This window comes from Etheostoma spectabile, chromosome 16 (genome assembly GCF_008692095.1).
Source record: "Etheostoma spectabile isolate EspeVRDwgs_2016 chromosome 16, UIUC_Espe_1.0, whole genome shotgun sequence".
Lineage (NCBI taxonomy): Eukaryota > Metazoa > Chordata > Actinopteri > Perciformes > Percidae > Etheostoma > Etheostoma spectabile.
The window spans coordinates 15,425,994-15,439,373 of NC_045748.1; the positions used below are offsets into that span (position 1 = coordinate 15,425,994).

A 13,380-nucleotide genomic window follows, 5' to 3' on the forward strand; every position below is an offset into this window, starting at 1 on the left:
TCTATACAGATTTCATTTACAGAGCAGATGCATATTATTTGAAAAAAATCTCCTTTAACTAACTCCTATAAGACACACTGTTGAGGTCATCTTAATGTTGCTTCTGTGTGTCATCCAATGATGTGAATGTTGACATAAAAATATTTTTTATAAATGAATGTGGCAGCTCAAGTGCCTCCTGGAAAAATTCAGTTTCAAGTCTCATTAAACCCTAATTACAGATGAGGCTTGATTGTAAAAGATAATATAATTTCAGTTGAAATGTACTCCTCTTAATTAAGCGGTGAAAGGAGAACTCTTTTTCTGTGATTCATCATTCATTTTACAGTGTAGATACGTACTGTACATAAATGTTAATTTGCTCAGGTAAATGTTGTCTTCATTTATTGTTTTCCTCTTAAACGTCTTCTCTCTTCACATAGGTGCCCCGGTAGTTGCCTCCTTTCCTCATTTTTACCTGGGAGATGCTAAATATGTGTCTGCCATTCAAGGAATGTCTCCTCAAAGACAACATCACCAAACCTTCCTAGACCTTAACCCGGTAAGCCACCAGGCCACGGTTCAACAGCCTCAAATGCGCATTTTTTACTCTGCAGTTGTGATGAACAATAATGTTGTGTCTCTTTTTTGTTTGCACATTGCAATCCTCTGTGAAAGTATGCAGGAGCAACGTATTTGATTGAACTGTGTGCCATGCTACATTAAAAGGAACGCTATGCTACATTAAGATGTACTGCTACACCACCTAGTGGCATAGTAGTATAGAAGAAGAAGTTTAGTCATTTTATTATCCCAGATATAAGAACACAAACATGAACGTGTCATAAACATTATAAACAAGTAATACATCTTTATGACATAAAGCTTCTTTTAGTAAGTGTCATTCGGTTTTTTCATGATAAATTATGGTTAGGGTTCATGTGTCATGACTGTTATGTCTCTCTTATGTAGATATCTTCAAGTAAAGTGTTACCAGAGTTTTTGCTTCTGTTGCATATTTTTCTGTTTTCATGTCACTGTCGTTCTGGTGATATAATTCTTTACTTTACATTATTAACAAAACATGTATTTTATATTTTACTTGCAGACCACTGGAGTGATTGTTCGTGCAAACAAGAGAGCACAGATCAACATCTTGCTCAGCAGAATCCCTGGATTCCCGTAAGTATCTGCATCCAAACTCTAGCTAAACAAGTTATTATTTTATAATATTGATGTACTGTAGGTGTTTCTGTAGTGTATATGATTACTTTACACTCTTTTCATTGTGTTTACAACAGGAAAACTAGAGTGCTGAATGAGACAATCTTTCCCGTCATGTTCCTCAATGAGGTAAGAAACATTAGAGAAATGCTGACTGCAGAGAACACATTGAGTTATTTGATCATCATAAAGTTCTTATGATATAAACAAAATCATTCATGTATTTAACTTTTTCTTGATGAGTTCCAAAATGAGAATGTAGTATGACAACGCCTTTGTTTTAGGTACAGAGAACAACATTTGAACAACACAAATCAGGACTAAGCCACTAGAAAGGGTTTTATACAAGATGCTAAACCGGTGACTAGTTTTATACAAAGTTTCCTCTCCATAATGTACCTTTCGCACGGTCTTTTAATACGCAGAGTGTGGTGATTGATGATGCGTCTGCAGCGAGAGTACACAAGCTGCTGCTGATTGTCACTCTAGTGTCCAACTTCCCGCTCATTATTGTGGGACTGGGTGCCATACTGCTCGTAGCCCTCATCATCCTTCTGGTCCGGGCCCGCAAACAGAAGGTATGACACTTCTTACCTGATTTTGTTTTAACAGCTAACAATTTCCTTGCTTTGTACCAATAAGTAATTGGTGGTAATTTGTTATTTATATTTGCATAATTCATTCCGTTGCAACTTGCTTGACCAAACACTAATTGCACTGTGCATGTTTTTATCACTTTGTCTCTGTGCAGAAGGAAGTTAAGCGTGTGTTTACCAAGGCTCTCTATGCTGTAAGTCTTTATGGTTATTTTGCTGCTTTGTTTAACTTTTCTATGTTGTGTGTGCTTTATTCAAGCTTATGCCTTTTGTATGCATCTTTAATTTTATCTCTCAGTATGCAGTTAGATGACTTTCACTCTTCATGAAATAATTCTGCTGCTGTACTTTACATGTATCATCTGTTTTTAACACATTAACATAATGTAGTAATACTAAATGTCTATTTAGGTAATGTAAAAGTGTTACTGGTAATGTACAACAACACAACAAGGATACCAATCCTTTTTGATTACAGGTTTAAGTGTAATTAAGATGAGATGAGATGTAATATGTTTATTTCCCTCACAATCCAACTACAGACCTCCACTGAAGAGGACACTTCTTACTCTCCAGTCAGTGACAAGGAAAAGGAAGATCCTCAAAATGGAACCTATATCGGTCTGTCAGCTAAATGTGACCCATAAGCTTGACGAGGAGGATAATGATCAGGAGGGCGCTTTGTACATTGACAACCCTCAGAAATACATATAGGGATTTGGGTTTTCAGGAGAGAGATTATTGTCAATATCTCCTTTATGATTGGAAATCTTTGGGGTGGGGGGTTGAGGGCTAGAGGAGGGAAACATGTTTTTAGTTTTAAACATACTGTCCTGTGTGTATTCATTTTAGCCATGCAGAGCTACCTGTAGTCCAGGTCTAGCACAATATATTCCTAGAAAAAGTTTGACATTCATTCAAAAACATTGTACCGAGGGCTACATTTTGTTTTTTGGTTAAATCAGTTGCTGATAGCTTCAGTTGTCAAATAAGTAGAAATGGAAAGCCTACTTTGTGGTGTTCCGAAACAAACAAACAAACCCACCCTTTAACCCTCAAGTGTGGGATCAATTTGATGTTAGTGCTGTGGCCTCACCTTCTTTTCTGTTACTTAGACTGTGCCTTCAGATTTTAGTGACTGGTTACTATGTTACAGGGCATAGAGGGTAATTTGGGACCAGGGTAATGAAGTCCATACATCATGATTTTTTTAAATACCATACGTCACTCTCAGGGGTCCTCTGCTTAGATACAATCAATCACTATTAAAGAATTGGAGAGAAGCAAAACATACTGCAGGTCTTCTCTTTGTGCAGTAATTTAATCAATTCAGTATTACTATGTGTCATTTGCATTTCCTCCTAAACTAAATGTTACAAAAACTTGACATTGCTCATTAGTGTTTTCTATTCATGCACTGTATTTAGAGGGATGGCTGTAAACATTGTTAGCAATGCACCCGAGAAACCTTCAGAGTATATTTTTGTATATATACAGTGTAAGGTGTGTTGGAACTGTTTACATTCCTCTCATTGTATGATTGGAATGAACATCAGACAAAACGCTGTAATTTTGGATATTTTAATTTTTGTTAAAAAATAAATCATTTTTGTTTTTTGTAAATGTAGAAACGTTTGAATGAGGATTATGCTATGTCAAAGCTTCACAGATGTCTTCTAGTAGTATAAGGATCAACACCTTTATCAGCCATATAAAGGCCTGAATATGACAGGATTTTGTGGTTGAAATTATGATTCATACAATACAGAATATGTGTGATACAGTACTCTTACCCTACATAACTGCTCACTTAACCATTTAAACAATAGAATTCAGTCATTATCATTGCAAACTGTGCTTTTTTGATGCTTTTGTGCTTTTGTTGAAGGCCTTAGTATTGTTGGAGCTGATTATGAAACCAAACTAACATTTTTTTCTTTAATGTTTGTGAAAGATTTCATGTCAAATGTCAAGGCATTGCAAAACTCACAAAGGTTTAATATGAAGAAACATTCTAGTTGTGCCTTTAAAAGAATCAATGTTACGGAATTTATTTTTGCCTTTTATAGTTTTCACGTATTTTGTGAAAAGAACGTCTTGTCAAACCAACACATCTACTCTTGCGTACTATATATCATTTTCTTCCAGATACCAAACAAAACTAAACATGAAACTGCTAGGAGTTTTTATAGTGTGCGGCAGGGTCAAACTGCACTTTGAAAACACTTTGCTTGAATAATAGAGTGTTGTGCAGAGCCACAGCTTTCTCACTTGTGAAAACAGTTGATTACAGGTGCCATTTAATGTAATATGAAAAAGCTGCACAAGTACTACTTTTGAACTGCGTTGAGCCCAGCTTTTATTTCTGTGCTTATTCTTAGTTGTAACATTTAAGGATGACTGAGTTTCTTCATATCACCTCATCGTTACGTGCACTGCAGTAATCAGCATTAAATATATCAGACGATAGCAGAGAAGCTGTAACAAGTTTCAATGGATTTCTGCTTCTTCATTTAGTTTTACTATTTGTGTTTGATGTATACTTTAATCAGTTATGTACAATAAAAATGAAGAAAATAGAAGAAATTCAGTGTGCATAATCACTTTCATAAGAAGGGGAATAAATGGATAAAGCAAGCTTTTTACACAATATTAGTGTTGTGATTAAAAATATTAAATTATTTTGTTGATTTGGTAAAACCAAAACACAGAAAGCATGATATGGACTACACTAGGCTACTTTGTGCCATACTTTGATAACAGATTGTACTTTCTGAAATTATTGTTACTGCCATAACCACTTGTTCTTCTTATTGTCAGCTTGTTTTGAAATGCTGACTGTTAATACTGTGTACACAAAAATAAAAGTAGTTTCAGTAAATGTGTCTTTCTTAAGCCTTTTTGACTGTTTGGTTCTCATTTTAGAGAAGTAAAAGCAAGAAGTCCATAAACTCACAACTGCTAACCTGACTGATTTAAATGATCAAAATCTGAGAGAAAAGGCTGCATGGAGAAAAGCAACTCAACCTGCGCAAAAGCATTGTATTGCAATAAAAAGGAAACATGTAAGCTCAATCCAAAAATGAGTAGGTATAAGGAAATAGTAAGTAACAAAAAGCAGGCTGAGAATTGGACACAACAACCTAAACAGCACACATAATAGGCTATAATGGGAAAGTATCCAAATGTTTTCATGATCATTGTGAGATAGACTACTATAAACTATAGTGCATGTAGGCCTTCTGGTCAGGAAACATGTTAACAGAGATAAAGAAATTAAATGTTACAAGATATTAAAGGATTAGGGTTAACAGAAGCAGAAGTAAAGAACATACTGGAGTGTGGTGAAAAAGTGGACCCACAAGTGGACCCACTTTTTCACCACCATTGCAGAAAAAAAGCTTGGTGAGCTTCCTAATGAAAACAGGGCTCACGAAGGAAAATCTGACATACTCGATGTTACTCCCCGATGTAAGTCTAATGCTGATTAAAGTCGCTTTAAATGGTTTACGGCATAACGTTTCATACTGAAATTTGTGAAATCCATTAAATAATAAACTTGTCTCATTACAAACAATAACAGAAGATGGAAATCATTTCGAAAACGTTTTAGCTATCTATAATTGTTTTTTGGTAACGTTAACTCAAAACGCCATTCAAGTGTCAGCCTTTATTTTGTTTCACTGCTAACTTGTAGCAAGCAAACAAACTTCCGTAAGTAGGTCCTTTTTTATTCTGATATTACAGAAGTCTCTCGCTTGCATGTTGTAGGGTACTTGTCGCAGTGACGCGTGCTCGACTCAAATCTGCACTCTACTTAAATCGGGGAGTGACACTGGACACTGTAGGAGTTAACTAACTCCAGAAGATGGCAGTACTGCAACATTAAGTGTGTAGGCTGCCATATAATCCGAAGAAGAAGAAGAAGGAGGAGGAGGTGAAGAAGAAGAAGAAGAAGAAGAAGAAGAAGAAGACAGCCAGCCAGCCAACATGGCGTTCAGTTTTGGCGGCGCCACGAGCAACCCAGCGGCAAGTAAGTACAGTTAAATTTAATTTGGGAGTATTTTATTGAAGCTGGAAATATGTCACTCATAAAGTTTCAAAATAGCGTTTAATTGGTGTGTATTCACTCACGTTACTAATACATATACATGGTGAGGGCACTCTTCCTGGGATCATCTTGCTTTGTTAACATAACCGGGCCAACGATAAACGTAACGCCAAATGCTTTCTGCATGTCTGAGACTTGCAGTCAACATTAGCTAGCTACCTCTTTTGCCAGCTATTAGCTAACTCGTTTAAATGTTGAACTAGGATTCAACGAAACGTTCATTAATGTATGTGTACCGTTATGATGTAGCTAGCTAGCCCTTGGCTAACGTTAGCTGTTTGGGCTAATGATTACTCCTCAAAAGTTAGTGTTTATAGCGCTCCTTGAAAAACACGAGCTTGTGGAATCCACTGTAGCTGTACGTTAACGTTTCACCCAACACTCATAGCAATCTCTGTTCATGTGAAGGCACGTCCGGGTTTTCATTCGGTTCATTTGGTGCCAAAACCACAGCATCAACCGCAGCATTTGGCTTTGGACCAGCAGCCACTACCACCGCCTCATCCGGATTCGGCAGTAAGTCCAGAGACCTGATTCCCACTGAAGGGGGCACCTCCATGACCCGCAGTAAACACAGCTGCGTTTTTGTTCAGTGTTGTTGTAGAGATGCCACAACGGAACTGTCCCACCTGCGTGGGAGCAGTATATGGATATAGATTTGGGTTTCACACGAGAACAAGCTTCAAGGGCGAGCGACGATTCACCTGTTGTTTTTGGCAAATGTCTGTTCCCGACTACGATAATGACTGGGTAATGGTTTAAATAAGACAAGAGGGTAACACTTTTTAATAACCGTCATTAATAAATTATAAATTAAGATTTGTTTGTTAAAGTTAAGTTTGTAATTATTTAACTACCTATATATATTTAACTGCTTATACAATGCTTATGACCTATTAATAATGCTTTAGTTTGCTATTTTAACAGTTTATTGTTGCACACATCACACAATTTATGATTATTAAAGTATTTAGTAATGATTTCCAAATGATTTGTAAACCTTTTAAGAAATCATTTTTAAACTGTCAAACATTATTTGAATGGCCATTATAAAGTTGTAATTAATGATTATAATACCTTGTTAATGGGTAATTATTACTATATAAAGCATCTATAAACATTTACAAAGCGTATATCTGTGCACCAACAATCAATACTTAAAGATAAAAAATATTAACATGGGCCAAATTAATGTTTCTTACTACTTTATGAACCACTTAATAATCCTTAACTAATTATTATACGCATTAGTTGCAACTATACATTAGCCATCCAAACGATGTTTACAAAACATTATAAACCATTGACAAAGTATGAACTATCTTTCTAAATGTCTAAAGTAATCATTTTATATTACAATAAACTAATGATAAAACAACAAATGATGACATAACTAATAATTAGTAAACATGATCAATCATCAGTTCATTGGTTGATAACAGTAAAAAAACTTTACTGAAGTATCAATTTCCCCTTTATCAATAATGGTTATAAAGAGTTACCAATAATATTCCTTAATTGCGATTTCTCAGCAGTTGCATACAAAGGAAATTTGTCCTCTCACATTGAATACATCCTATACATAGGAATACCATGCCCTGGAACCAACTCCAGTTTTTAATAAACCAGGGCTACGTTTAGGATCAGATTAAAAGAAACGGGGAAACCAACACACAGTGGTATATAATGTTAACACAGGGCTTAAAGCACTGAGGATGTAGGGCCAGTAAAATTTTCAGTGATTTAGTGTTGGTTAGTCTATAATAAGTTAAGGTGGTGGAGTAGCAACAGAATGTTTAATCACCTTAGATAATTAGACTCAATTGGGCATCGCTGCAAAGCTTAACCAATCTTACACCTTTTTTGTACTAAGTTCAATGCATATTGATGTAAGCCAAATAGTGTGAAAATCAGATCTGTTAACTTATCTTAAATCAATGCTGTGGTGTGTCCCTTGTGTTTTTTATGAGACATTTGTTTGTAATTTGTAAATACTAGAGTAGATTCTGTGGGCACCACAAGGAGTGAATGAAATCAAAGAGAAGATGACTTATTTGTGGCTGATACTCAAATATATTCTTGGCCGTAATTGGTTGTTATGTTAAATCAGAAATACTTAATTGAATCCACAAGAGTCTCAGCTTTCCAGTCATACCAAATTTGGACAATTTGGTCGGGCCTGCCGGCTGTCAATTTTCGCCAGGGTTTTCATCTGACGCCCTGTCTTGTGTCTGCTTTTTCTTTATAGCTCTTACCGCCCCTGGTTTTGGGGCAGCCACCACCACCACTGCTGCTGCACCAGCCACAGGATTTAGTTTTGGCTCCACCAACACTGGTAAGATACACGTTCTATACAAATCAAAGTTTATTAGGCCTGCCTCTTTTAAGGTACTGGAAGTTTTTACAATGAAGAAGCAGATACGAGGCCTGACGTTTTGTCATTTAACTCCTCCATGTCATTCTTTCTTCTTCCGCTGCCTGCCTCCGCTGGCTGCAGGATTTGGGGGGCTGGGAGCTGGAAACACCACGGCTGGTGGGTTTAGTTTTGGGGGGATTGGTTTAAATGCCAACCCAGCAGCAGTCAGCTTTAATGTGGGGTGCTTTGGTACAGCAACCACCACTGGCACTGTTTTCAATTTTGGTAATAGCCTGGCTAGCACAGGTAGATGATCTTTGTGATTGATTAATCAGTACAGTCTTGTCTGTAAACCCACATTTTCATCCATTTTCACGTCTCTGTGGTGCAGTAATTTTTTGTCTCACATGTTGCGTTGTCTCATAAAATGTCATGCATTGTTGTTGTCATTTGCATGAGGAAACAAAATGTTATAATATGCAATCATTTTATTTGATACCTGTAGATAAACAGTAAATGTTCACCCTTTCTGTAAGGCAGAAGGGCAATGCTAGATGGAAATTAAAATTCAGTTTTCCTTTTTTTTAATCTTAAAGCTAAGTCATGATTTTTCTCTTCTGCTATATGTCAAATAGCAATTTTATTCTTCTTATCTCTCTCTCATCTCTTCTTTTTTTTGTTCCACCTTCTTTATTCCATTTGGCATTATTTTCTTTGTTTCTCAGGCACGTTTGGTGGATTTGGAACAAATACAACAACTGCCACTGCACCAGGGTCCACCTTTAGCTTTGCTACTCCCTCTAACGCCACAGGTCAGTAGACTAACTGCATTCAATTGTAACAAGACATATGGATGTTCCCTTCTTTTTTTTGTGACATTTATGTGCAGGATGAAAATATGTATGCACAGTGCAAACAGTATTTTGTTTTTAAAAAGAGGATTTTTGTCAAAGTTGTACTTACTGTACAACTGTACTTACATTAGGATAAAACTAACCAGTGTATAACCAATCGGCCTAACCATTGCAAGTGCTATTTTATGAGGCCAAATACAGGGTGAGAAATGGTTTGTTGGGTTTTCAATTTTCTAAACCTTACTTAGTTTTCTAAAGCTATAGTGTTGCACGCTCAAATTTAAGTCAAAAAGCCAACAAATATAGAATAGAATAGAATGCCTTTATTGTCATTATACACAAGTCACGTACTTGTGGCAACGAGATTAAAGCAATCCCTTGCAGTGTTGACACAAAAAAAATATAAGAATATAACAGTATAAATATCAAAAATTAAGTCAAAGATATAAAGTGTAGTGACTGTCAAGTTATACATATATAAATCAGCTTGAATAAGCATAGGTAAGTGTTAACACTCAATAAATAATATTGCACAGTGATGGAATGAAATGATTAAGTACTAATATTAAGTAAATACATATTGCACAGTAATGGAAAGTTAATGTATTAAATATTGCACTGTATGAAATGAAATTGCACAGATTCCAGTGTCCTAGAGTATTATATAACAGTATAACAATAATTTGCACAGTCGGACGAATGAAGAAGACAGTCGGCCGGGGGGGCTGTGGAGTGGAGTCAGTGCATATGTGAGTTCAGGGGTGAGTTCAGGGTCGTTATGGCCTTCGGGAAGAAACTGTTCTTGAGTCTGTTGGTCCTGCTCTGATGCACCTGTAGCGCCTTCCTGAGGGCAACAGGTCAACAGATCAGAGCCGGGTGGGAGCTGCCTTTATGATGTTTCTCTGCTCTGCTGAGCAGCGGGAGGTGTAGATGTCCGTCAGGGGGGGAGAGGGCAGCCGTGATCTTCTGTGCTGACCTTACAACCCTCTGCAGCCTCTCCTGTCTGCCACGGTGCAGCTGCCTACCATACTGTGATGCAGTAGGTCAGCAGGCTCTCGATGGATGAGCGGTAGAAGGTCAGCAGCAAGTTGGAGTCCAGGTCGTGCTTCCTGAGGACCCTCAGGAAGTGTAGTCGCTGCTGGGCCTTCTTGATGACCGCTGTGATGTTGGCTGACCAGGAGATGTCAGCTGAGATGAGGACACCAAGAAACCGGAAGGTGTGACCCTCTCCACACACTCGCCGTTGATGTACAGGGGGGCAGGTCAGTGCTCTTCTTCCTGAAGTTGATGATGATCTCTTGGTTTTCTTGGTGTTCAGAGACAGGTTGTTTCTCGAACACCAAGCTGCCAAGTTCAGGACTTCCTCTCTGTAGGCTGCCTCGTCTCCCTTGAGATGAGTCCGACCACTGTGGTGTCGTCAGCAAACTTGACGATGGGTTGTTGTTGTGGGTCGGACTGCAGTCGTGGGTGTAGAGGCAGTACAGGAGGGGGCTCAGCACGCACCCTGTGGGGAGCCAGTACTCAACATACGAGTGGAGGAGAGTGGGGGCCCAGTCTCACCGTCTGCGGCCGATTGGTGAGAAAGTCCTTTATCAGCACAAGTGAGAGGGGGGAGGCCTAGAGTGACTAGTTTGGATATGAGAATGTCCGGGATGATTGTGTTAAAGGCGGAGCTGTAATCCACAAAGAGCATCCGGACGTAGCTCTGCTGCTGCTCCAGGTGGCTCAGTGCAGAGTGGAGAGCTACGGCGATGGCATCCTCTGTGGATCTGTTTGTGCGGTAGGCAAACTGATAGGGGTCCAGATCTGGGGGGAGGTAGTCCTTGATGTGTTGGAGAACAAGTCTCTCGAAGCACTTCATGATTACCGGGGTGAGGGCCAGGACGGTATCATTTAGGCTGGTGATGGGAGACTCTTCGGCACTGGGATGATGTGGCTGATTTTAGGCAGGGGGGGATGACTGCCTGGGCCAGGGAGAGGTTGAAGATCCTAGCAAAGATGAGGGCGAGCTGGTGAGCACACGCCCTGAGCACCTTGCCAGGAACTTCATCTGGGCCAGCAGCCTTCCTTGGATTCACTGCTAGGAGTACTCGTTCAACTCGTGCTCTTTACGGTGAGAGGGGTGGTCAGGAACCAGGTGTGGATGGGGTAGGGATGGGGTAGTGCAGAAACCAGGTGGAGGTGTCGGCAGGGCTGGGGCGGGTTGTGGTGACTCAAAGCGAGCAAAGAAGCTTCAGCTCTCTGCAGCTTCGCACTGATCTCCTGATGATGAATCACAGCCCCTGTAGTTGGTGATGTCATGTATGCCCCGCCACACCTCCCGTGTGTTATTGCTGGACAGATGGGACTCGCACTCTTGTGGGTCCGCTTTGGCTCTTTTAATTCCACTTTTCAGGTCAGCTGCCTTAAGGTGTCATTCCACTCAGTATACGTCCTTATTTTCAATTATGCAGTGATTCCTCACTAAAGATTCGAAGCATTAATGCAGATTTTTTTTTCTTCTCACTGTGTTGGCACATTCTTCTGTTTTAGGAAGCCTGTTTGGTAACACACAGAACAAAGGCTTTGGGTTCTCCTCTGGGCTTGGCGCTGGGACCACTGCTGGGACAACAGGATTTGGAACTGGATTAGGAACAACTGGCCTGGGTGGGTTTGGAGGCTTTAATATCCAGCCCACTCAGCAGCAACCAGGTGAGACCCCAAATTTCTTTGCTTTTTTCCATGTGAAAATTAGAAGATCCTGCCCTAGACAAGGCAGTCTTTGCAGAACATTAAAGCTCATATCCGTTATTTTTATTTTGTATTTTAAATAAGTAAATCACTAATTTGCCCATCTGTTTTTTGGGCGATCGTCAAAAAATGCTCAAATGAGCACATTGACAATGGTTGCAGGTACGCTATTCAGCCTGTCCAAAATTATAGTGCCAGTAAAGTAATTTTGCTACTGTACTGGGAACTGCAATTCATGTTTTTATTTTCTTATTTAAATCTCTAGTCCAGCAGTATCATAGATTCTTGTTTGATAGTTTTTTTTATTTTATTTTTTTGCACAGCAGGCTCACACACAACCTTTACAACAGCTCTACCAACTGTGCTGTACACCTCTATCACTGTAGGGGGTGACAACAAGTAGAAAGTTACAGACTTACATCATCATAAATCCAACAGTGTGCAGCCAAAGCAGAAATATGTATTAGTGTAAAAAGTTGGAAGACATGTTAGAGATTTTTCCTCATATTAAAATTGTGTGTGTGTGCACACAACAATCATTTAATCAGTAGGTTTCCCTCTCAAACAAAGACATGGAGATATTTCAGAAAATGTAAAGAATAAGACAATCTAAGATGTCATTTTACCTCCTTCCCTCTACCAGGAAGCTTGTTTGGCCAGCAACAGGCTCAGCCCAGCCAGCTTTACCAGCAGGTCACTGCTTTGTCAGCTCCCACCTTGTTAGGAGATGAGCGTGACTCCATCTTAGCCAAATGGAACCAATTGCAGGCTTACTGGGGCACTGGGAAGGGTTACTACAGCAACAACAACCAACCGGTTGACTTCACCCAAGAGAACCCATTTTGCAGGTTCAAGGTAACGGCTAATTGTTTATTAGAGTGGTTGAAAGTGTTGTTAGGTTTCTTTTGAATTTCATCAAATGTAAGTCCTCTGTGTCTTGTATTTCTTAGGCGGTGGGCTATAGCTGCGTCCCAGTGAGTAAGGATGAAGATGGTTTCGTGGTCTTGCTTCTCAATAAAAAGGAAGCTGATGTGCGAGCTCAGCAGCAGCAGCTGGTGGAGTGCCTCCACAAAGTCCTGGGAAGCAACCAGACACTCACGGTCAATGTAGACTGTGTCAAAGCCTTGCCTAATGACCAGTATGTTTGTATAATATGTCATAAAGTAGTACTACCACTTTCTTAATCAGTAGGGGAAACCTACTGTACTACTTACTTTCTTAAAAACAAATCTGGTTTCTTGTGTTTTCTGTCTCTCAGGACAGAGGTGATCATTTACGTGGTGGAGCGTTCTCTCAATGGCACCTCTAAGCGGATCCCTGCCACCACACTCTTCAGTTATCTAGAGCAGGCCAACATCAAGATCCAGCTCACACAGATTGGAGTGGCAATGTCTGTCACACGCACAGAGCTGTCTCCAGCACAGCTCAAACAGCTGCTGCAAAATGCACCTGCAGGTAAATGCATGTACAGTTGTGTTCAGAATAATAGCACTGTTTAAAAAGTAAATAATGCTCAAAATCCTTAGAATA

The 13,380-nt window shown here is 39.3% G+C and overlaps 2 protein-coding genes across 8 annotated transcripts in view; both read left to right on the forward strand.

Moving 5' to 3' along the window:
- The window catches only part of LOC116704263 (lysosome membrane protein 2), a 23,711-nt gene extending 19,031 nt beyond the window's left edge, over positions 1–4,680 (forward strand). The window contains exons 8-13 of one of the 2 annotated variants that reach the window (XM_032539586.1): positions 423–541; positions 1,088–1,161; positions 1,281–1,332; positions 1,629–1,781; positions 1,955–1,993; positions 2,342–4,680. In XM_032539586.1, coding sequence (XP_032395477.1) covers positions 423–541; positions 1,088–1,161; positions 1,281–1,332; positions 1,629–1,781; positions 1,955–1,993; positions 2,342–2,446 — 542 coding nt within the window. In that variant the 3' untranslated portion in view covers positions 2,447–4,680. The remainder of the gene's footprint in view (positions 1–422; positions 542–1,087; positions 1,162–1,280; positions 1,333–1,628; positions 1,782–1,954; positions 1,994–2,341) is intronic. The other variant, XM_032539587.1, reaches the window with a different exon arrangement.
- Positions 4,681–5,591: 911 nt separating this feature from the next.
- The window catches only part of nup54 (nucleoporin 54), a 12,830-nt gene continuing 5,041 nt past the window's right edge, over positions 5,592–13,380 (forward strand). The window contains exons 1-9 of one of the 6 annotated variants that reach the window (XM_032539221.1): positions 5,723–5,832; positions 6,319–6,426; positions 8,159–8,245; positions 8,408–8,572; positions 8,992–9,078; positions 11,653–11,811; positions 12,494–12,705; positions 12,801–12,988; positions 13,109–13,305. In XM_032539221.1, the coding sequence (XP_032395112.1) occupies positions 5,790–5,832; positions 6,319–6,426; positions 8,159–8,245; positions 8,408–8,572; positions 8,992–9,078; positions 11,653–11,811; positions 12,494–12,705; positions 12,801–12,988; positions 13,109–13,305 (1,246 nt within the window). In that variant the 5' untranslated portion in view covers positions 5,723–5,789. Of the gene's footprint in view, positions 5,833–6,318; positions 6,427–8,158; positions 8,246–8,407; positions 8,573–8,991; positions 9,079–11,652; positions 11,812–12,493; positions 12,706–12,800; positions 12,989–13,108; positions 13,306–13,380 lie in introns of all 6 variants that reach the window. The other 5 variants (XM_032539223.1, XM_032539222.1, XM_032539225.1 and 2 more) reach the window with 5 other exon arrangements.